The following is a 23,987-nucleotide window of genomic DNA, read 5'->3' on the forward strand; positions in this document are numbered from 1 at the left end:
ACGTGGCCTCACCCAGAGCAGAGCTAGGGTGGCCCTGTAGCAAAGCCCAGAGGGACCACAGTTTGGGACACCAGGGAAACAGCTCGCAGTCCTCGGTGCTCCTGTAATTTGATGACAACCTGGGGACAGTACAGGGTGCTGGGGATTATGTGGGTGGTCAATGCTTCACTGCCATCAGCCCCCATAGCACCCTGAGTGGCAGGGAGTGGCAGTCTCCGTTTCATGACTGCACTGGGGAAACTGAGTCACACCACCCGGCTGCCCACAGGCCGGGGCAGATCCCACACTGGCTGGAGTGGAGATTCCCCCCACCTCTGCTCAAGCCCCAGACTCCAGGGGGGCCGAGGCAGGGGGACGCGTCTGCAGCTATCAGTTAACCCCAGCCTGGCCTGGAAAGCAAAGGCAGCTTCGTCTTCGTGCTTTTGCCTGGCGTCCTATTCAGCTGCACGATCCGTTGCCCCCGACCCACAACCAGGTTCTGGGCATCGACCTGCCTGCCTGGGGCCCCTGGGCCCGAGAGATGTCCACAGCCACGCAGACTGTGGGCCGGAGGGAAGGAGGGAGAGGAGTCTCAGGGCCCAGCTCCTGCCCTCGGGCTGGAGGAGGGGCTGCTGCACCTCCACTCAGAGCAGCGTGACCGTGAGCGCGGTCACCCTGACCCTGCCGTGCACTCCGAGAAGTCTGACTTCCCTCCTTCCCTCCCTCCTTCACCTTCCTTCTTTCTCGCCCTTTTTCTGTCTTTTTCTTTCTTCCTTTTCTCCTTCTTTCCCTTCTTTTCCTTTGTGGCCCTAGAGGTGAACCCCAGGTCCTTGCCCAGACCCCCATGTTTGGTAAAGGTTCTTCTACCGAGCCTCCTCCTGGTCCTTTGTATCCTCTTCTGAGAAGGCCTCTCACTAGGTCACCCAGGATGGCCTTAACACTTGTGATCCTCCTGCCTCAGCCTCCAAAGTAGCTGGAATCACAGGTGTGTGCCGCTGTGCCTGGATGATACAGTTTGGTATCTTGAGCCATGTGAGGGTCCACATTGCCCCCAAGCATTTGTGGAGAACCAAGAGGAGCCAAGGGAATGTTTGGCCCTGGGACAAAGCCAGGCTCCTGCAGCCTCGTGTGTGCAGGGACGCGCACCGATGCAGGCCTTCCTGCGTGGGAGCCGCAGCTCTCTCCCCAGCTCTGGCCAGCACGCGGGCTCTCCTCCGGCCTCCACTGTGATGGTCCATGGCTGACTTTGGGGCCAGCAGAGGCTCCGCCTTTTCTGTTTATTTCCCGGCTCCCTGAGAGGGCAGGTGGTGAGTGGTGCAGGCTGCCCTTTTGGCCTCCAAACTCTCAGCCCGTGCCTGCTCCCCAGGGTTTTCCCGGGGGTCCCCTAGCTCTCTGGGCCCAGCAGAGGAGATTGTGTCTGGGAGGGTAGGGGTGCTCCTGGCCTCCAGCCCTTTCTGCCCCCGCAACCAGTGGGAGCCAAGCCCATATCGAGCCCCATTTCCTGGAACAGCTCCCCCTCTTGGCACCCCCTTCATCTCCCGACGACATAGCCAGAGAGAGATGCCCCTGCCTGGCAGCCACCCCAGGACTCACAGTGGCCCTGGCCGGAAGTCTGCTGACCATCGAGGTGAACTTTTCCATTGTCAAGCAGCTCTGCGACCTTCCTTACCGTCTGTTCCAGAACCGAGCTTGGCCGCCTCTGTGCACTGCAATGTGTTTCGGCAAACAGGAGCCCTTGGCCTCTCGAGCAGGGCTGCGGCTCTGAACATTTCCCCCAGGATCTGAAGATTCCAGGATCGATTTCTCAGACAGGGCTCAAGGACGCCGTCCGTCCGGGGCTTTCCCCCCTCCTGCAGACTGGGCACAGAGAGCGGCTTCTCCTCAGCTGCGGCAGGAGGCTGGAGGAGGGAGGAGAGCTCAGGGAGCTGGGACCACAAGCCTGCGGGGCACCGTTTGCCCACTTCCTGTCATTTATATCCTCCAACTGGAGTCCCTCATTCCTTCAGTCAAACATCCTCCAGAGCACATGTGAATGTCACGTGTTGCAGATGTGCGCCCGAAAGCCCCCTTTGCTGAATGCCTAGCAGGGCCTGGGAGAGCTGCAGGGAGGGAGGTCCGCAGGTAGAAAGGCCCTGGGGTCAGACAGGCTCCCTGCTGGGAGTAAGTGAGGCCTTCAGTGTTATTCCAAGTGCAGCCAGAAGGGAAGTAAATGCCTTTCTCTTCTGAACCCCATGTGTTACTATGCATTTTGTTTTGTTTTATTGTGTTTTTCCCAAAATACTCTTCTGATAGTTAAAGAATTCAGGGTCTGGAGCAGGAATGTGGGAATTTCAAGCACGAGCATTGTACAGGCAGCAGGCAGGGCAGCCAGGCTTGGGCGGGAGTCCAGCCACAGTGACTGCAGACTCATGGAGGAAGGGCTGGCGAGGGGCAGCAGGAGCTGGCAGGGCCACCTGGAGGGCTGCACCTACTGCAAAGGCCCTGGGGCCCCGGAGGGCTCCAGCAGAGGAGGGACAGCATGGATCCACTGCCATGCTGACCCTGGGAAAGAACAGAGTTGGGCAGGGGGAGGGCATGGCTGGGCTCACTGGGGAGCCCCTGCCACCCCTCTCCCTCCTGAGGGACACGCAGAGGGGCCCCGGAGAGGCAGAGGTGCTGTCTCCTGTCTTTTGTTGCCCTTTGCCCTGTCCATCAGCTCCGTCCTAGGTGAATGTGTCGTAGCTGGGGCCCCAGTAAGAACACGTGTTTCCCCGGGGACTTTACTGATTGTTCCCCGGGGGTCCCCGATGCCCACATGGGCCCTGCAGGCTTCTGGCCATGGCTGGGTCTGGGTGACAGCCTCCAGGGTAAGAAGACTCCAGACTCTGGGCGCCATGGCAATTTCAATGCCCACTAAAAGGCAAGTGAAGCCCTGGGCTTGAGGAAACGGGACCTTAGGCCAGCGGAGCAGAGGGGCACTGGGAACTCCCCCGCCTCGTGTCCCTTACAAACTGTGTCCCAGCCAGCTCTGATGTGGATATATTCAGATGTGAGGGTCAGGTCCCCACTTGCACTCTGGGTCTGCCATGGCAGCTCCACAGGCCAGCAGGTCAGTGACCTCCAGGGCAGTGTGCCTGCACGGAGAGCATGCTTCTGGGAGAAGATGCTCCCCAGCCAACTGCTTAGTGACCCTGGGAGCCCCCACTCCAGAGCTCCACAGCCCCGGGTTCTCAGGCACATACAGGCTTCCAGAGACCAATCCAGGGCGCCCAGCCCTGGGGCCACAGTTAGCTGCCTGACACCTGAAGGCCCTGTCCACCTTGACTCCCACACCCCACATAGCCTGGCCTGGAAATGCTCCTCATTCACAGAGTTCAGGGATGAGCAGTGGGGTTTGTGAGGTGCCTGGTCCCCTCTAGTCCTGAGTGAGGAAGTGGCTCAGACCTGCCCTGTCCAAGGACCCCTCCCGAGGATGAGAGCAGAGCCAGGAGAGCTAGGGGATCCTGTGCTGCGTGGGCAGGGCCTGCCCCCGAACCCAGTGGGGCCAGCTCTGCACCTTCCCCCTGACCATGGGGATGGAGCCCCACCTTCGCAGAGCCTCGGCTTCCCCTTGCTCAGGCAGAGCCCCAGCTCCTGCCCCAGGCCAGGGTCCTGGTCCTGCAGAGGGAGGGTGACCAGGTGGGGAAGGAGAATGCAGGTCAGAAGCACACGGTGGCTCTGGGCCTGGTGTACGCTCAGCTCAGGTTGAGAAGTCCTGTGGGGAGCCTAGGAAGGAGCCACTGGCTGCAGGCTGGGGTGAGCATTCAGACACCAAAGTGCAAAAGGAAGTGGTCTGATGTCACCCAGTCCCAGGCCAGAAGAAAACAGTGCCACTGGGTCCCCGAGAGCTGCCCAGGCTCTTCCTGTGTAAAGCCTTTGGAGGAATGGTCGGGTCAAGCCCTGCATTAGCCAGCTTCCCAACGCTGTGATAAAGAAGCTTAGCAGAACCAATTTAAAAGAAGAGGTGCAATTTGGCTTATGGTTTTAGAGGTTTCAGTTCATGGCCCCTGGCTGAATCAGAGCAAGAGAAAGGAGCTGGAGACCCCTTGGGGGTATCCCCGTGACCTCCCTCCTTCCCACTGGGCCCCGCCTTCCCACCTCTCCATGGTACCACAGGCTGGCCATCTGGCCTTCGGCACATGGGCCTTGGGGCGCAGTCAAGATCACAATCACTGTAAGCCTGACGCAGGGCTCAGTGTGGACTCTTAGACTGGAAAAGCAGACCCTACAGGCGGGACTTCAGACGGCAGGAGTTTCTCCCTCTCTCGGTTCCGGAGCCTGGGAATGCCAAGCCCAAGGCTTCCGGCCGACCCACTGCACATAGCTGGGCCAGGCCGCACCCTCTGGCTGGCTTGCTGTGGAGTGTGCTGAGCCCCCTCCTGGGCTGCCTGGGGCCACCTTTTACTCTTGTGGACCTGTCCCTCTGCAACCTCAACAGCAGCTGGCTTCAAGCTGCCTGCCTTCCCTTCCCTCTGGCTCTCAGACTGTTTCATCCTCTCCCTGCTTCTACCCCATTCATGAGCCCTGAGTTCAAGGACCAGACTGGGAGGAGTGAAGGGCACTGCCCCTCAGGGTGGCAGGTTCAGGGGACTCAAGGGAGCCCACAGCGCAGAGCCACAGGGCCTTTCTGATCCCTCCACCTCCCCACAGCACAGGAAGGCTACTGGGAGGGAGCTGGAGCATGACCAGGTGAGCTGCTGAGCAGGAGTTCCAGAGAGGCTGTGAGGGGCTGACGGTGGCGTCCGCTGGGAACCGATGAGCCCTCTTTACAGCAGCAATGACCGCGGCCACAGGGCGCCTTGTCTCACAGACCCCGCGTGCCTCTCAGCTCATCCACTGGGCTTTGATTTTCCTTGTCAGCTCTCAGATTTTCCGGAGCATCTTCTGCTAAGAGTGGTTTGCTGCCTGTCTATAGGTACCAATCACAGTCGCTCAGATACAGATTCTAAACATCAAGGTGCGGCACACCCAGGACCCTGGACTGAGGTGGCAGAGGGCTCTAGGAGGTGCAGCCTGCCTGTGTCTGTGCCGCAGAGGTACCCAGTGCCCAGTCAGCAGCCTCCCCTTGGTCTGCACACAGGGCAGGTGCGTGGCTGGTCCATGCCTCCCACTCGGTGATGGCTCCAGCGGAGTTAGTTATTATTCTTTTAATAAAAAGTCCTGCCGCATGCTTCTGTGCCAGGAGGCTGAGCATGCAGGAGGGAAGTACAGATTCTGGAGCGACTCAGAGTCTAGGGGTGGAAAGTTCCAGAAGCCAAGGCCACAGTGCTCCGTCAGGAGGAAGCAACTCCAAGGCTGGCTTGAGGAAAAGGGTTTGGTCAACCCATGAAGCAGAAGGGCAGGGGCTGTGCCCCGAGGGTGCTATGTGTGTGGCAGGAGGGTGGGGAGGATTTCGGGGGACAGAGCCTCCAACAGTGCCAGCCAGAGTTGACCTCACCCGTGTTTCTGGCTGTGTGGTGGAGCTGGGAATGCAGCCCTAATTTGTGCTGTGGGTCCTGTGACATCTGAGGAAGCCCATGGGACTGTGCACACTGGCTCAGAATAATGCCTTTAAATGCAGCAAGGAGGGGGGCCTATGGGGACGGGGGATGGTCCCAGCTCCCCACCCCCAAGCTGCAGTAATCCAGAGGGGTGGTGATGCCTATAGGGGAGGGGACTGGAGCCAAGGGTGGGCGGTGCGGTCACCCGATGCTCACAGCTGGTATAGTCACTGGGAGAGGGACAGGTGGGATGGGACCTTGGTCCCCACCTGGGGCCTGGGGGGTGAAGATGTGTTTATAGAGTCCCAGGCCATGATTCCCACTGATGCTGCTCTGGTTGTCTTCCAGGTCAATGAAATCTACCACGACGAGTCACTGGGGGCCCACATCAATGTGGTGCTGGTGCGCATTATCCTGCTGAGCCACGCGAAGGTGAGTGCACGCGTGTGGCCAGGGCCTGCCTGCCAGCCACCGAGCCCCACTGCACTCTGGGAGTGAAGGGGGCCCCAGAGCAGTACAGCCAGGGCAGTCCCTGCCGAGCAGAGCAGAGCAGAGAGGAGCAGAGCACAGGCTGTACCCCACCATCCAACTCCTGGCCCTGGGCTGTGGTGGAGGACAGGAGGAGGCTGGGGATACTGGGTCTGACTTGGCTGGTTTTACATGAAACACATACACACACACATTGTGGCTGTCTCTGGGAACTGCCCAGAGCTGGGAAGGACAGAGACTCCAGGGTCAAGACCTGAGGTGAAATTCGTGGTTGGCCTGCCTCTGCTGCCTGACTGCATTCTCCTCCTCTCCACCTGGTGGCTGCTCCCGTGGCTCCTTGCCCTACTGGTCTCCCTTTGCTATGAAGCTTAGCGCCCTTTCCTGACAGTGTGCCTGGGTCCCTGGTAAACAGCCACCAGGGACGGTGACCTGGGATAGAAAGAAAAGGGAGCTGCACGCAGAGAGAGATGGAGAGAGAGAGGGGAGCGCTGTGGTTCGGCCGGCACCGACCAGCTCTGCACGGGTTCACTCACAGGGGGCAGCACCGGCTGTGACAGTCCCCACCTGCAGAAAAAGACACTGAGACTGAGCGTGACTCAGTGCCGTACTAGGTAAGCAGCCAGTGCCACCTGGCTGCTCAGGAGTTGGGCTTCTCCCTCAGGCGGCCAAATTGTGCACCTGCTGTCTGAGTGAGCACACAGAAATCCTACTTGTGGCTGTCAGACCCCGCATGGGGGAAATATGTAAAAGCTTAGCTGCTTCTGCTCAGAGAATTTCAGTGCCAGAAACCGGCATCTAACTGCGCGCAGTCTATGCACAAGAGTCGAGCGAAGGGTGGTGAAGGCTCAGGTGCAGAGTGAACCCCGTGAAAAGCAGGTCTCGTCCTGCTCCTGCACCCACAAAGCCAGTCATTCGGAAGTAGCTGACAGCAGCCTCAGGAAGGACACTCGCACTGGGTGTGCGCAGCCTGAGACAGCTGGGAAACGTTCCAGAGCGAACTGTCAAGAAGAAAACACCTGCACACCGGCTGTGGGAGCCATAGGCTACGAGTTAAACCGCAGCAGACCAAATCCTGCAAAACTGGTGTCGTTTTCCCCTTGCTCTGTTAGAATTACAGAGGTATTTAGATTATACAGAAAATTTCAGTGAATTTTCTAGAGCAAAGAAGGATTAGGTTATATGCTCTGACTAAATGCCCCAAATCTGATGGCGAAGAATGATGGGAGAGGAGTTACAAGTCTGAAAACAGTCGAATGTATGAGAAAACGCTTACAGACCCCACTGGGAAGGAGAACATCAGGGCTGCAGTTGCAGACAGATCCAAAGGCTCATAAAAACAGCGGCACTACAGAGCAAAACTTTTGCACTGGCAAAAATAGCCAGTCTGATTCTCTGTGTACAGGTGATTTTAGGGTAACTTTGAAAGCCGTGCAGAGCTTGGATTCTTCCCATGGCTATGGCACCTAAGGTCTGTTCTACATGCCAGGGAGAGGAGGAGAGAAAAGCTCCCCCGTGGATCCGCTTGCGTTCCCCACCTGGATGCTCTGGTATCAGTTAAAAGGGAAAATTTGGAAATCGTGGGGTTCATTGTTTGCTGATGTTGGCAAAGCCCCGGATCTTATTTGGCCTGAAGAGAGTCTGTCTCCTGCAGTCTTGGCTGCTCGAAGAGGCCCCTTTCACTGCTCATCTTTGGCAGATTCTGTGCCGGACTGGCTCTACCCTGAGCCATTTCCTCTTCCTGTTTTCATCAGGAGTGTGGTCACAGAAAGTCAGGGTCTGAACATGAAGATCGTCAACAGGGAGCCAGGTCCTGGGGAAACCGAGACCCCACATAGCATGGGACGCGCCCTCTGTCCCCAGGAGACAGGAATTCAGAGGGGTTTTTTTGTTTTGTTTTACCATTTGCAAAGTTGTCATAAAATTACCCCTAAATGATCAGAGCACCCCTTTTTGCTGGTACTGTCTTATTCAATTCAAGGAATTATTCGTGAAGGGCAGTATAACACCATGGAAACTCACAGACCATTCTGCAATGCGCTGAATTCTCTCTCTCTCTTTTGTTTTGTTTTTGTTTTGTTTTGAGACAGGATCTTGCTGTGCAGTTCAGGCTGGCCTTGAACTCACTATGTAGCCCAGGCTAGGCTGAAACTCATAGAAATATCCTGCCTCAGCCTTCTAAGTGCTAGGATTACAGGCATGCACCACTATACCGGCTCGAGTTCATTTTTGTAGCCAGTGTGACCCAAACACCTAAAGCTGACGACAAAGTACTGAAGTGTCTTTCTTCTAAAAGTAGACACAAAAATCATACGACATGCAGTGTGCTGGAACGCCGCGTGAGGAGAAGCTCTCACCAGGGTGAAGCAGGACTTGTCCTGGGAGCAGGGAAGTTGTTCACATCAGGGATCTGTGGGTCTCACTGAGCCATCAGTTTACTGTGACAGATCTGGCCAGCTGGCCAATGTGTTTTCTGAGGGCTTCTATGTATCAGCTGTCATGGGGGCTGTCAGCAGGGCATGAGACACAGAGGTGGTGCGGGCCTTCCTCGCCTGGCCAGGGAGGAGCATGGCGAGGAGCTGCGGGTAGAGGCCATGTGGAGACCGAGCCGTGAGCTGCAAGGGCAGTGGTGCCACAGGGGCGCTGGCGGGAGGAGAAGCAGAGGGCACGGCCACTGCTGGAGTGGCCAAGGGATGGGGCCCTGTGATCGCTGCTGCAGTGCCGGCCATGCAGGAAGGCTACTCTGAGCACTGCATTTCCAAGTGTGTGACGCCAGTGGGGCAGGCACTGGGACCCCTGGTCACTGGGGTGAGGGCGGCTGCAGGAAGCTAGGTGCTCAGTGGGACCACAGAGTGACCACCAGGCAGATGTTTGAATGCCAAATGCCCCCAAAAACCCAGGAGTTACAATCTCCATCCCCAAGATCCCCTGCCCTCCGTCTCTGTGGCCCTGAGATGTGACCACGCGAGCTGCCTCACCAGAGCCTGAGTCAGCGGGGCTGCCTGAGCTGGAGCTTGAATGTCCATGCTGGGAGCCAGGCAAACCTTTTCTGCTTATGAAGTGCGCCTCGGGTATTTCATCACCGTGATGCAGAGCTGATGGAACTATGGGAAAGGCTGGCATGGAAGGAGCTGGGAGCAGAAAAAGAGAGGCTGGTGGAGGAGAGTGGCTGGGCTCGCCCGAGACCCCCGGTGCTGAAGGGCCGTGCCACCCCAGAGGAGGTGGCCAGGGCAAGGGCAGGGTGTCAGAGCCCCGAGGGAAACCTGCAGCCTGAGGTGATGAGTGGGGAGCTGGCTGAATGGGGACCACAGAGAAGGGGAGCCCAGGGCCCCCCGAGATGACAAGGCAGGCGGCAGAACAAGGCCAGCTCCACAGCAGCTGCAAGTAGCTCGTTTCAAGAATTTGAGAAAACTAGCGACAGATGGTAGCATGACAACCAAAATCTTAAGTGAAGTTGGAAAAAGAAGCACATTTACCTAAAATGTTCCACACGGCTGATTCTCGGATGTGAACAGATTTACACAGGAAAATGGAGGGCCCAATACTGCCGGTAAACAAGGGGAGCGGGGCCCCCAGGGGCGCTGCAGGAGCGGCCGCGAGCCGTCCGGGACTCCTCTCGGGGGCCACTTCTCCTCAGTGAGGAGTCCTGCAGCGCTTGCCTTGAGGGTGCCGCCTGGAGGCAGTCACAGCAGAACTGGAATCCAGGAAACCCCAGACAGGCTGTGCAGCATGAAACTCCTGCCAGGGGACAGCAGACAAAATGGTAACTATTTGCCCCCACAGATGTGCCAGGAAGACTCAAAAGAACGCCAGGTACAAGGTGTAGTTAATGAAGAAGTCTGGGCCTGACAGATGTCGCACATCACTTCAGGGCAGGACGTACTCTGAGAAGGAAGCGTAGATGATCTTCTTGCTGTTCAGACCTGGCCGGGACGCTCTGGGTGTCACGATCTGTGGGTCAGCGCTGTGCATGTGGCCGTCACTGGCCGTGGCATCCGTGCATGGTGCGTGAGCTGGTGAGAGAGTCACAACACTCAGTGAGTCGGGCGTGAACCAGCAGCAGCCTGGTAACATGTAACAGGGAGAGGAAAGTCTCCCGCCCACGGGTGACCCAAAGTTCAGGACACTGTCACCCGGCTGCCCAGACAGCCCGGGACTGCGGGAGGAAAGTTCACCTGGTCCTGGTAGGAGCTGGTGAAATAAACGAAGAAATCCAGGCTGCTCTTCCTGGGGAGACTCACACAGAGAGAATGTTGGGGTTTCCCAGATGAAGAATCGGAAGTCTGAGGAAACGGTTCTAAGGTTTGTTTAGAAACAGTGAAGGGCTGGGAACCCTCAGAAGCTCCACAGATGAAAAGGGAAATACTCCAGACACCTTGTAATGTAAAAATAATTAAAATAATACTGTGTCTGCATAAGCATGAGCAGATGAGTTGAATAAAATATCTGAGATTCTCCTCCTATAGATGATTTAACTTTTGATAAAAGCGGGATGGTTATCAAGCACTACAAATAAGTATAAATTTAATAAACACTTTACTAACATCATACGGTAAATATAAGTGACCGCAACAGTCAGCTATTTAAATCACAAATAAGAAGAAAAGAGCTTTCTAAGCATAAATTCAACCGGAAGAATTGTAAAGAGGAAGGTAGGTGTTTTTGGACACTTAAATATGAAACTTCTTTCACTACACAAATGAAAGGCAAATACTAACCAGAGAAAGAGTTGCAACATGACGAAGATGTCCTGAGATGTGGAGAACTAGTATGAATCATCAGGAAAACAAAAGTGGCCAGAGAAGTACATAGTTAATAGAAGAAAAGTACAGATGACGGACCGAAAACACATGTGAAAATCTCTAACTTCATTAGTAAACAGATGAAAGGATACGCACTGTCAAAGGCCAGCCCTGAGGAGCAAGAGGGCCGCTTCCTGCTGCTCGGAAGGTGAGTGGCTCGGCCTCGGCCTCCTAGCGGAGCATTAACCTGCAGATGTCCTCCTGGGAGGAAATGTGGCCGCGCCTGCCGTCGCCTCTGGGAAGTGCCGGATGCTTGGCACCTGGTCATTCGTTTCCACGTCTCTCTCCCAAAGCAGTTCTCGTAGCTGTGCACCCAGCTTTAGGACAAGATGGTTGTTGTGTTCTTATTTCTAAATGCAGAAAAGAGGAACTAAGTGACGGTTTCTGGTAGCAGAGGTCTGCTTAAACCAATCCTGACGATCTCTCGGTGGATCGCTAGGCTGCTGGTAAATCTCACTGTCAGAGCATGTTCAGAGACCTCGGGAGACTAACGGCATGAAGTCAAAAGTGCTCTTTGTTTGTTTGTCTGAAAGGCTGGGCCTCGGTGTACATGCGAACGTGTGTGTACGGGAGAGGCCGGAAAGCACCTGCCATCTGTCGTCAGTATTTATTGCTGGGCCACAGGCGAAGGAATTGTTATTTCCTTTTTGTGTATTTTACTGAATTTCTCAACTGTTGTGATACGCATGGTTTTTACAAGTGAAAGGGTGCATTTTTAAGTCATTAAAAACTAGTTCACATTTAAAAAATCCTTCAAGTATCCGGGGACCCAGAGATGCTGTTTACCTGGACCCCAGGGCCTGGGTAAGCATCTCTGCTGGTCCCGTCTCCGGGGCTCTGTGGTGAAGACAGAAAAGGGCCTGGTGCTTCCCCCGCACCTGGGTCTTGGGGAGGCCTTTGTGTTCTGCCTCATTGAGAGTCATGGACGTGTGAATCAGTCGGTGCTTATTAGAGAACAGGTTTGATACAAGATATACAGATACATAAGAATTTACCAGACTGGCTCACGATGCTGCCCAGTTGGGCAGAGAAGGGTGAGGGGTCTGTCTACGCGCTGGGGACCTGTGGGATCCAGTGCCAGGCCTGGAGCTCACCGCCGTGTCCTGTACCAGCCCCTTGGGAGGCTCAGGGTCTGCAGGAGAAGCCCGCAGATGACGCCCAGGATGGACGTGCAGACAGGAGCTGCTCGGGAGAAACAGAAACCAGACTCCTTCTTTGCTTCCCTCTTATGCCATTCTGGCGACAGTCCTCCCTCGGCTGTGTCTTCCCTACCCAGACGATGATGCTTCAATTTAGTTGGGCATTTCTGATCAAGTTGACACCATCAGTTACCTGTCACAGTGTATGTGTGGTGGTGTTAGCTTTCCACCACTGCGACAAAATACCTGACGTAACAACTTACAAGGTGAAAAGGTTTCTTTTGCCTCATTTTCGTAGACCTTAATGCATGGTCTTTTGGCTCTTGTTGCTTTGGGCAGTCAGAGACCAGTGCCTCACAGTGTGAGGGTGGGATGGAGGAAACTGCTCTGTCCTGGCCCAAGGAAGACCAAGAAAGGAAGGGCAAAGGGCTCGCCCAGTACCCTACTCCCCTCCAGCCACCCCAGGTCCTGAGGTTTCACCACCTCCCTTTCCCACCTTGATACCCGGGGGTCCATGCCTGCAGCACATGGGCCTTCAGGGAACATTCCAGAGCCCAACAAAAGCAGAAAGCATGGTGTTCGGCTGTGGACTTTGAGCTTAAGTAGACACAGCCTAGATGCAGCTTTAGAAGCAGCACCCGAGGGGGGGGGGCACTCACCCCCAGGGCCACGGGGACGCAGGAAAGCAGGAGCAGCCCAGCCCCTGAGGCACCTCAGCGCTTGGAAGCCTCCCGCTGCTGCCCCCTGCAGACCCGCTCCTGCGCTGCGGACCAGCTTTCAGATGAAGAGGCAAACCTGAGATAGGATTTTGCAGGATAGACAAAGAAATCCAACCCTGTGTTTTTATGATTAGATGCCATACATTTCATAAATTTCAGTCTGGTGGCTGGTAAATTAGCTCAGGTGGATGAGGTCTGTGTCCCTGGCATGGCTTGACCATGTATAATTCAGTCCCACATTCAGTTCCCAGGGTGCCCTGTGGCCCAGGTCCCCGAGCTCAGCCTCAGCCTGGGCAGCCTGGAATCCCAGAGCAACTCAGGGGTCTGCTGAGGTCACAGGGCCCGCAGTGAGACAGTCTGAATGTTGTGAGGAAGGTACCAGCCACCTGAGCTCTGGGGCGGGGACACAGGACCCAGTGGGCTTCACCTAACACCACACTGTCCACACGGGGTGTGGGGCTCTGGGGAGAGAATGCCCATGGCCACAGGCCCTGAAGGGCCTCTGTTGCCACTGAGGAGTGAGGCCCCATCCCAGGGATAAGCGAACTGTACAAAGGGCTACAGTCAGGAGCTGGACGGCTGCATCCCTGGGGGCAGGATGACCCTGGGCAGGGTGCTATAAGGCCGTGACCCAGTCCCCAAGGCAGAGTGGCCCGCACACCTACTCAGCTGCTGCGTTCATTCCCAATTGTGACAGAAATAGCCCCGCTGCCGCCTTCTGCTCCCTCCCTCCTTGCCTGTCCCCAGGTCCCAGCTCCGGCAGGGATAAAATTGGTGGCACTTGGGTGAGTGACATGTTGTTTGTCTTCTAGCTTATGAGAAGCCTCTGAGTTATCTCAAGTTTTTCCTAAAACAATATTTTTCTCCATTTCTTAAAAAAAAAAAAAAAACAGCAGAAGAAAAGAGATGATCTTATTTTATACAATATGCCATCAGCCCAGGAGCGAGCAACCGCCACACTCCAGGGTTGCATAGCAACTGGCTTTTCAATTGATTCCGAGAGAAGGGACCACACAGCTACTCAGCTGTTCTCATTTTGAATATTTCCTGGGATGATGAAAAAATGGAAATCAGAGACCTGGGGACAACCGAGAAAGACATGAGGCGTCTGGCTGGGAAAGGCCAGGTCCAGACAGCAGGGGACCTTGCTGGTGTTTCTCAGTGTGCAGAGCAAAAGGTCAGACAGCCTGGCTGAGTCTAGGCGGAGGCAGGGTAGGAAGAGCTCGGTGGCCCAGAGCACAGCTGGTGGCCAGAGCCTCCTGTGGTGCCACCCTGCTCACGTCTGAGTGGGTCCCCAGAGGAGCAGCGCAGCATGGGGGTAAGGCCAGAGGGCGTCTGGGGAGGCCCTGCCAAAGGCCCTGCGGGCCCTGAGACAGGGACAGGGAGGACAAGCGTGCTCCTGCCACAGCCCGGGGCAGCCCCTGTGCTTCCCGAGCACCACGGGGTCCTAGCTCCAAGCTGAAAGGCCAGATGGCCTGGGGCAGGTTACTCCTGTGTGACAGGGACACCCTGGGTCCAAGGAAGGACGAAGGGCTTCGGGGCCAGGCAGGACCCAGTGATGCTGCTGACCTCGGGGCCCAGCATCTCCAGGTGGCCTGGGTGCAGCAGGAGCCAGCCATGAGGGGCAGGCCCCCGAGGTCGGCTGTCAGGATGACCACGGTCACCGCTGTGGAGAGGCTCGGGAGCTGCCCGCCCGCAGGAGCCTGGAGCGGGGCGAGTCATCCGGAACCGCCCGGGAGCCTTGCGCGGCCCTGCGATCGGGTCTGGGCCTGGAGCCCCAGACTATCCGTTCTGGTTCCAGTTCTGGGGCGGCCCGAGCCCAGGCTACCAGTCGCGCTTTCCTGTCTCCTTGACTGCAAGAGGGAAGAACATAAATAATTCAGCGTCTTCCAGCGCAAACAATGGTAGGGCAGAGCTCCACGCGTGGAGCAGAACTTCCTGCGCAGGTCCCAGCCCGAGCCGCGCGCCCGCTGCAGCAGCGCCACCTGGTGGCCTCCGCGGGTGGAACTCGGTAAAAGGCTGGGGCCCGCGCCTCTTTCTAGCTGTGGGCTTGGGGCGATGAGGTCTCACCCCAAAAGTGGGGAAACAGAGTCCTCTGTATGAGGACAGCGGGAAAGGTTACTTGAGGTGGTAGCGCGAAGCTGTGTGTGGCCCGGGAACTGGCCCACGGCTGCCCCTCCCTGCGGCCCCCTCCTAACCCAGCCTGGCTCTCAAGAGTGCGTTCAGTCATTCACTCATTCGTGTCCGTTCAGTGCTAAACGTGAGCCCCAATGGCAGGGCCGCTGCTCCCCGTCATACACTCCCTGGCCTTGCCGGGTGGCTCGGAGCAGGGAGTATGCAGGTGTCTTGGGGTGGACACTGCCCACTCGCCCGCTGAAGTCCTGCTGACCCCTCACTGCCTCCAAGGGCCCAGTGGGGTCGCCCAGCTGCTGCAAGATGCATGAGGATGTGGGCGACCAGTGCTCCCCCAGCTCTGAAGCTCAGGAGTCTACAAAGTCACCCCGCCCACCACAGGGTGAGGGGCCAGGTCCTCAAGCCTCCAAGTGCTGTGCTTTGTCCCTGGGGCCCAGAGGCTCCCGCTCCCTCAGGACGGCCCTGCAGTGCCTCCCCGCCCCATCCACCGTCAGCACCACTTGCTCCCTGCCTCAGCCTCTGGAGAGAGCTGCACGTCTGTAAGCTGTGCCATCGCCCCTGCTGAGCCTGGGGTGCTGCTCCTCAGAGCACATCACTGTGGGCTCACTCTGTCCCTCCTCCCAGAAGCACTGCTGCGAACAGGGCATTGTACAGAGACTCCCCAGAAGCCAGCACAGAAGTGAGCAGGCAGGTGGGGTCAGGCCGCTAAGGAGGAGAAAGGAAGCCACAAGCTCCCAGCGAGCTGGCCCAAGCCTTCTTCCCAGCCGATGCAGGTGCGCTCTGCCTCCCTGGTTCACCGGTGCCCTGGGAGGAGCCTCAGGCTGAGAGGCATTGTTTCCCCTTGTCCAGGGCTCCAGTCGCCACCTTCTCAGTCTCCCAGGATCAGACAGTCTGAAAATATCAATGGAAAACTCCAGAAACAATTCTTAAGTTTTAAAAGCAAGCTGCTCAGAGGAGTGCCGTGTAATCTCTCACCCTCGATGCCCTGCGCCCTGCCTGGGTTGATGCTTGGCAGGATCCTCACGTGGTATATGCTACCCACCTGTTAGTGACTCCAGAGCTGGCTCAGGTTCACTTCAGCAGCTGTAGTGTGAGTGCCTATTTGTGTTAACCCTCATTTTAGTTAATAATGGTCCCAAAGTGCAGGATTAGTAATGTTGGAAACTTCAGTATGCCAAAGAGAAGCTGTGAGCATTCGTGTAGAAGACGTGGGATTCAGTGTTGTGGTTTCCTCAGGGGTCTTGGGACGTCCCTGTCATGGATGAGCGGAGAGCTCCGTGGATGCATCTCCTCACTTGGAGGAAGGCGCAGTCCTGGTGCAGTGACCCGGGGCGGGGGCTGGGCAGTGGAGGGTTGGATGGAGGCTGTGTGACTCATGGGAAGCTGCCGGGCATCAGGACCATCTCCTCTCCCCTGGCCCGCAGCAGGGAGACCCTGAGAGGTGCTGTGACCCCTGCTCTTCCAGGGGCCAGCTGCAGTCAGACCTCCTGGGACCCAGACCTGCCAGCCCCCACCCCATGCCTGATGGCTGTGCCTGGAACAGATCCTTAGGACAAGAGGCGCCAATGGGAAGGCCCCTGGCGGTCCTCATGGAGCGGAGAGAGTGGGTCGAAGGAAGGTGAGGGCCAGGTATAGGCAGGACTATGGGGGTGCTTTGGGGGCTGCCCCTGACTGACCCATTCAGCCTGGTCTTGGTGCTTCTGCATCTCTGCTCCATTTGCTTTGCCTGGGTCCTGGGCCAGCCCTGGGCCTTGGGGCTATACCTGAGCGGTGGGGAGCTCCTGAAGCCTTTACCAGTGAGACACACTGTGCAGGAAAGAGTCCCATTACTGTCACACAGACACCTCAGACCCTACACCACCCCACTAGGGTGCAGCCCCTCACGTACCTCCTCTGCCACTGTATCTCTGGTCACCTGGTCTCAAAGCAGAGACCAGGCACCATCCCTGCCCCATCCTCCCCACCCCCCAATCCCTGAGTCACCTCTGCTCCCTGCCACCCCCAGGTTCTGACTCCTGACACTGCCGCAGCTGCCCTGGCTGTCCCTTGTCCCCTCCCTGTCTCCTCCCTCCTCACTAGCCAGGGTGGCTCTGGCTAACAATCCCATGGGCCCTGCCCTGCTGCTGGTCACAGCCTCTCGTATGGTCCAGACCCAGTGAGGACCCTGGCCCGTGGCTCCATTGTGCCCACCTGAGACAGGCTGGACCTTGACAGGCTTGGGGTGGGCGGAGGGGAGGGAAGGGGAAGGTGCGGTTGGCCCTCCATACCTGTGGCTCAGCTCCTGCAGGCTCCTCCAAGGGGTGCCAAGGGGTGACGTCTGTACTGAGCATGCACCGTCCCCCACACCATGCAGCACAGTGGCTGTCCACGTGGTGTCTGCTTTGTGTGTGAGGTCAGGGATTTGGAGGTGATGTGAAGCCGGGGAGGGGGGAGATGCTGTGCACTGCGGTTTCACTTTACAGGAAGGGTGTAGGCACCCTGCTCTCCGTGGGCATCAGGCAACACCTCACCTTGTCACTCAGAGCTCGGCCTCAGAGTTCACTCTGGACTCCTGAACTCTGACCCATTCCTTTCCTCAGTTTGCTGGGTCGCCCCACATCCATCCCCTTGCAATGTGCAGCACAGGGTCCCTGTTTATGAAGTCCCCCCTGCCCGGAGCTCCCCCTGCCTGGGATCAAGTCCTCCAGTCCTCTTCTCTGCCCTGGCCTGGGGCAGCACCCTAAACCCTGAAACTAGGAGATGAATTCCGGACCAACCCTTTCAGCAGCACGAATGCCTCCAGGGTGGAGAACTCGGGTGGCTGTCTGCCTTCTTGGAACGGGTGAGGAACAAAACAAGGCAAGAACAAATCAATATTTCATCGAATTATCCTGCCACGGTAACAAGGTCACATTGGTGGCCACGAGGGGCGAGACCCTGACAGGGAGCGTCTGGAGGGAGCTGCCCAGTGACGGCCACGCCCAGGCTGGCAGAGCCCAGGGAGGCTTCACCCTGGGTCTCTCTCCAGGAGACCTGGGAGGGGCGCCTTCCTCCAGGCAGCCCTTCCTGTTAGCCTGCATCTTTGTGAAATGTGGGTTGATGAGTGCCTGAGACCCCCAGCCTAGCAGCAGATGCCACCTCCTCCTGCTGGGCCTGGGTTCTCAGTTGCCCCCCTGTCCTCACCGCTCCTCATTGGCCAGCACTGTCAGGAAACGTCCCACCATGGCGCGTCCCTTTGGAACCCGCAGACCCATTGCTCTGGTTTATGTCACCTCTGGCACCCATCCAGGACGTGGGTCGCAGTGTTCTTCCGATGCTCCCTGGAATGCAGGCTCTGTCTGCGTGGCCGCAGCCTTTGGGCTGGGTGAGACACCTTCTGTGCTGACCCTTTTCTGTGGCCCTAGACTGACATTTAAGCTCAGGTTGCACGGGCCCACACTCTAGGGCGTGGGCAGACTGGCTCCTGAGGCTGTGAGGGTCCCTGGGTCCACAGTGAGGAGGGAGAGGCTCCTATTTGCTCCTCCTGAGCTGTGGCCTGTCCAGGGCGCCCGGAAGTGGCTACCACCAGGCAGGGAGAGTCTGAGGGTCTGGCTTGGATATGATGCAAATATCTGCTTCCTTGCTGGGCAGCTCCTTCATGGGCTGGGCTGGCCACCATTAGGCTGCAGAAACAACAAAGCCCCACATCCCACATCCCACATCCCATAGCCCAGCGGCTTTAAACAGCAAAGAGTCATTTCCTGCTCGCTCTGTTTGCTGTGAGTCTAGGGTACCAACCACGTCTCGCAGGCCAGAGTGACAGAGCAGCGCTCCAGATGCTACTGGATCCCCTGCCAGGAGAAGGTGCCCCAAGGGTCCACGTGGACCCAAACACTTGGCCAAGGAGACCTGCACCCTTTTGCTATCATCTCCTTGGCCAGAGCTGCTGATGCTCCTCCCTGTCACAAGGGGACAGGAGCGCCCCTCCCCGGCCGCCTCCTGCTGCCCCTGAGCTGTCCTCCCGTGTCAGACCAGCCCCAGTCTCTGGTTTGTGAGTCACTTCGCTAGGGCTCGCTGCCATCCTGTTATAGTGAGCAGCTGAGGACAGCGACGTCACAGTGGGCCCTGTGCTTAGGACTCGGGAACTGGTCTGGCATCATGTGAGCCGCAGACGTGGGTGACACAGGGACCCTGGCAGTGTCTTCCCTTCCTTGGCCTCGTTCTTCTGGAACTGTCTTGCTCACTAACGGTTCCCTGCCTCTGCTCTTTGCAACTTACTGTGGCTGTCCTGTCACTCCTCTGTGTCCGAGGGGAACTGGCTCCAGGACCCTCAGGGATGCCCAAGTCCCATGCATAAAATGGTATTGTGTTGGCATAAAACCTGTGCACATCACTGTGGTTTGCACCATCTCTAGGTGACTTCGTAATACGTGATACAGTGTAAATGCTCTGTAGAAAGCTCCCGTCCCGTATTATTTAGAGAATAACAAGGAAAAGGCCTGTGCGCGCTCGGTACAGAGGTGGTGTTTCCCAGACATTTTCAGCTAGAGGTTGGTGGACTCTGGTTTAGAGTGGAGGGAGCAGTGCTCTGGGTACCTTTGTGCAAGAGAAGCAGCAGAGCCTCCTACGGCCGGGCCTGGAGTGTGCCTCTCTGCCTTACTGACCCGTGTCTCCTGGAAGAAGAGCAGGAACGCGCCCAGGGCTCTGACACAGTGTCAGCTCTGTGGAAGGGAATTTCTCCGGAGGGGGAGAAGGGAGTGGGAGCCAAAACCAGACGCCTGCCCTGAGGGTCTGGAGAGGGAAGGAGTGGCCGTCACAGGACCCCTTCTTCACGCTGAATGGTGCCTTCTGGTTGGGGGAGGCAGTTTAGGGTGCTGGGTGAACAGAGTCCGGCTTTAGCTCTCCTGGGTTCAGATCTGATCTCTTCCGCTTCCCAGGCACATGAGTTGGGGACACAACTTCTCTGCCCTTGCAGGGGTGCACACCAATGCCAGGGTGAGGAGCGGCTGTCCAGGACCGTGGGTCACTGCCAGCCGTGGCTACTGAGTGCGTGTCAGGATCCACGATGGAATGTGGTGGTTGCCAGTGGCTTCCCATCCGTGGATCCTGTGTAAATGTTCTGTTTTGCTCCTGCTCTTCACACAACCCCTCCAGAGCAGGGGCCTTTTCCTGTCATCGCTGCTGAGTGGTCACAACCGTCTAATGGGAAAACACAAGGCCATCTGCCCTTTCTCTGGGGGCGCACCCCCACAGGGATTGCCACCACTCCTGCTGGAACCCCTGAACTCTTTGGGTGAGATCCACATGCGCTCGCCTGCTGTCCCCAGCTCACCCCGGATAGGTCCCTGGTAGAATGCAGGGACTGCTGGAGTGGGCGGGTGAATTCATTGAGTGGGGGAGGCCTTAGATGACTCCTGAACTTTGCTTCCATGTCCTGCCTGCACACTGTGCATGCCTGCAGGTGACTGGAGCCGAGTGACAGGCGGGTCCAAGAGTGCCTGAGAAGGGCTTGGTGTCACCCAGACCCGACCCCATGTCAGCACAGCAGCCGGCTTGTCCCCAACAACATAGCCCCTCTCTCCCCTCATGCCCCTGCAGTCCATGAGCCTCATCGAGATTGGAAACCCCTCACAGAGCCTGGAGAACGTCTGCCGCTGGGCCTACCTGCAGCAGAAGCCGGACACAGGCCACGACGAGTACCATGACCATGCCATCTTCCTCACGCGGCAGGACTTCGGGCCCTCGGGCATGCAAGGTAAGCCCCACTCTGCAGGCCTGTGGCTGGGAGACCCGCTGGGCTGCATGGGGCCTGCTGGAAGTGTCCAGGCAGGCAGGGCTGGGGCCACCTGAGCTGGGTGGGTGTTTTGTCGTTGATGATGACCTCCTGGCCCTGGAAACCACTGGGACCAGATGTGACCAGAGAGACAGGAACTGGGCCCAGGAGCCTAAACCTGGACAGCTTCTAAGAGTGGGTTTCAGAGGCATTGGCTTCCCCTGGCTTCTAAACAAATCTGAGTCCTTTGCCAGCCTTCCAAACTTGGGGATTTTTACATAAAGACTCAAATTGCATAAAAGAGAGTGAGAGAGAGAGAACACTATACTAAAGTAGTGGAGAATATATACTGTTTATGATGCATGTGAAAATATACCAACACAGAAGAAAATCCCAACAAAATGTAAAGGATCAAACTCCTGCAGGGTATATTCCCTGACCACACTGGAAAAGAATGATGAGAAACCCTAAATGATTTGGAAATTAAGTAGTATACTTATAAATGATTCATGAGTCAAACAAGAAATAGCAACAGAAATTAGACTATTTTTGTAGTTGAATGGTAATGATGCTATGACATATCAAAACTCATAAACCAATATAATTAGATTGGTAAAGCTTTTAATATGGTGATTGGGAAAATGGCTGAAAATCAATTGTACGTATATATCTCAAAAATTTAACAGAACATCAAATTAAATGCCACAGAAGCAGGAGGAAGAATATTAAAATAAGAGACAAATTATTCAAATGTAAAACAGTTGTAATAGAGAAAATCAATAGACCCAAATTTCAATTCTTTGAAAAACATGGTTTGAAATTGAAAATCCCGTGGCAATGCTAATTTTAAAAAAGAAAGTACAAATCGTTATGCACCCTACAGAATTTTAAAAGATGGAAAGTATTTTGAACAGCTTTATATCAGTGAAATATAAAATCTGAGAAAATAACAGTGCCATATCTATTAAAGAAATTAAATGTATAATTAAAAGCTTACTTCAAATTTCAGGAGTTAATAGTTTTGCCAGGTAATTCTTCACGGTGTTTAAGGAATAATAGCACCAATACAGAACAATAATAATTGTTATAACCAATAATAACACACAAACCTCTAGAGAATGGAAACAAACAGTTTCCAACTAATTTTATGAGACCAGCATAAGCTTGAGAGCAAAATTCAAGAAAGAAATTACAGAGAAAACCCATAAAGGGTCATATCACTCACAAATATAAATTCAAAATCTCAAAATGTTAGCAAATCTAGTCTGGAGCTAGATTTACTAAACGGCGCTGTGTCATAATTTGTTTAGTCTAGGAAGGCACAGTTGGTTTGATATCTGAGTCACTGTGATTCATCACATCAACAGAACAGGGAGACCATTATACGGTCATCTCAGCTCATCCAGAAAAAGTTTCAACCACATCGAGATCCATATACAAATAAGTGTTCTATGGAGCTAGAAATAGAAAAAACTATCTTACTATGGTGTGGACAGTTGTGAAAAGCCCACCCAGACACCATGTGTAATGGTAAAGTGTTGAAAGCATTTCTTCTAGAGAGAGAGTAGGTGTGTCTGCCAGAGCCACTCCACTCAGCATTACAGTGAGGTCCTCGCCAGTGGACACGGCAGGAAAAAGAACTGCAAATATAAGTATCAGATAGGAAAAAATCACACCCTCATTTGAAGATGGTACTTTTGCATTCACAGAAAATCCTGAAGAAATTATCAAGGATTATGAGACTTACCAATTAATATGATCGTGGTTACTGGAAATGTTGATCACAAAAATCAAGTGAATTTCTGTATTTTTATAAAATAGAATTTTAGAAAGTTCCAAGTAATAAGTTCAACAAAATATAGCCAATGTCTAGACCAGAAAACCGTAAAGCTTTTTCGATAGAAATTGTGAAAGATAAAATAAAGGAAGGGATCCTCTCTAGGGCATTCTAATACGTTTAATTCCTGCAGGATATTTGGGGGATATTAGAACCAAACTGATTCTAATGTTTATATAAAAATGCAATAAGCTAAGAATAACCAAGAGCAAGAGCAAAATATTTAAAATGTATGAACATACAACAGTAAATGTCGATGTGAGGGTGGGCACACCTCACATACCATTAGAACAGAGCACTGAGTTGAGAACTGAACCTATGCGTGTTTGGACGCTTGGTTTATTTCAGTGGTGACCCTTCCCAGTACAGGATGAAGACAAACCTTTAAAGTGATGGTAGCATCAGCTGGACACCCACGCTGGGAAAGGAGCGAGGCGTGACCTCCCTGCTTTATGCTTTATACAGACACTGTCTCGTGAGAATTTCAGACCTAACTGTGAAGGGCGGACTAAAACCTACAGAGGGTAATACAGGCTGAGTGTCACTAACCTGAGAATCCAGAATCTCGAACTTTCTGCAAGCTGCTCTAGGACCCCCGAGGAGAAGATTGTGCAGGCGCCCGGACGGGCTGCAGTCGGATGCAGCGCAGCGAGGGGGAGCTGCCGTGTGCGCATGCGCGGTGCCTGCCAAGCGCCCCTGCGTCCCAGGTTTTGCCCTGGGGCTCGCCCTCGAGGCGTCCCACTGTGTTTATGAAAATACGCAAAACCTTGAAAAAACCTGAAACCCAAAACTTCTGGACCCAAAAATTTTGGATAAGGAGTCCTCAATCACTGTGGGAGAGAATCTCTGCATTCTGGGAATGTAGAGAAAATTTCGTTAAAAAGAAAAGAAAAGCACTGACTGGTGGGAAAAGCTTGGTAACATTGGCTGCATTAACACCAACAACTTCTGTTCCCTGAAGGCGCCATGAAGCCGTGGAGGTTCCGTTCATAGCAGATCTTAACTGAAGCCTCGTGTGGCGCACTCCTATGAATCAGTACTATGCTAAGGACGAATCCAGTAGAGCCATGAGCAGGGAACCTTGCCGGGCCCTAAATGAAGCATGCGTGACAGACCTGTGCAGGGGGTGGACCGCGGGGGCCTTGCAGGAGTGCAGTGTACCAGGGACACCGAGAAGGGCTGGGCGGTCCACAGCTGCCTGCTGCTCCTCCGTGCTCAGCAGCAGGACTGCGGCAGGGAGGAAACAGACACGACTTTCACATAAAGTGACCTCACAAAAACAGTCTGAAATGCAGAAGGACCGGAAGGACTGCCACTGAGTGCCAGACATTAAAGGACAAGAAACCGACAGCAGAGCAAAACAGGGCCAACGTGGGAAGTACACAGAAATCTTAAAACTGGACTCCAGAGCAAATGGAGCTAATTTAGAGGATGGAGAAGAGCATTTTATAAAGTAGTTTTCCAGAGATTTGAGAAACTACATCCACGAACCCACGATAGGTTGCTATGAACCGCTGGAGGGCAACAATATTTTTAAGACATTAAAGGCAGTGATAAGCAAAATAAAAAGTTCAAAAGCTAACACTGAAATTTATTTAAAAGGAAATACAAAAAGGCCAGCTCTCTGTTTAAAACAGAAGGATGTAAAGATTAAAATCAGCAA

The 23,987-nt window shown here is 55.0% G+C and overlaps 1 protein-coding gene across 4 annotated transcripts in view; it reads left to right on the forward strand.

Annotated features, from left to right (window-relative positions):
- Adamts2 (ADAM metallopeptidase with thrombospondin type 1 motif 2) overlaps positions 1-23,987 on the forward strand; it is a 187,995-nt gene that overhangs the window by 132,257 nt on the left and 31,751 nt on the right. For all 4 annotated transcript variants that reach the window (XM_063230484.1, XM_063230483.1, XM_063230485.1 and 1 more), the window contains 2 exons: positions 5,826-5,909; positions 20,313-20,469. In XM_063230484.1, the coding sequence (XP_063086554.1) occupies positions 5,826-5,909; positions 20,313-20,469 (241 nt within the window). The remainder of the gene's footprint in view (positions 1-5,825; positions 5,910-20,312; positions 20,470-23,987) is intronic.

This window comes from Cavia porcellus, unplaced genomic scaffold, assembly GCF_034190915.1.
Source record: "Cavia porcellus strain 051 isolate PalLab524CR breed Dunkin Hartley unplaced genomic scaffold, mCavPor4.1 scaffold_19, whole genome shotgun sequence".
In the NCBI taxonomy this organism is placed as follows: domain Eukaryota; kingdom Metazoa; phylum Chordata; class Mammalia; order Rodentia; family Caviidae; genus Cavia; species Cavia porcellus.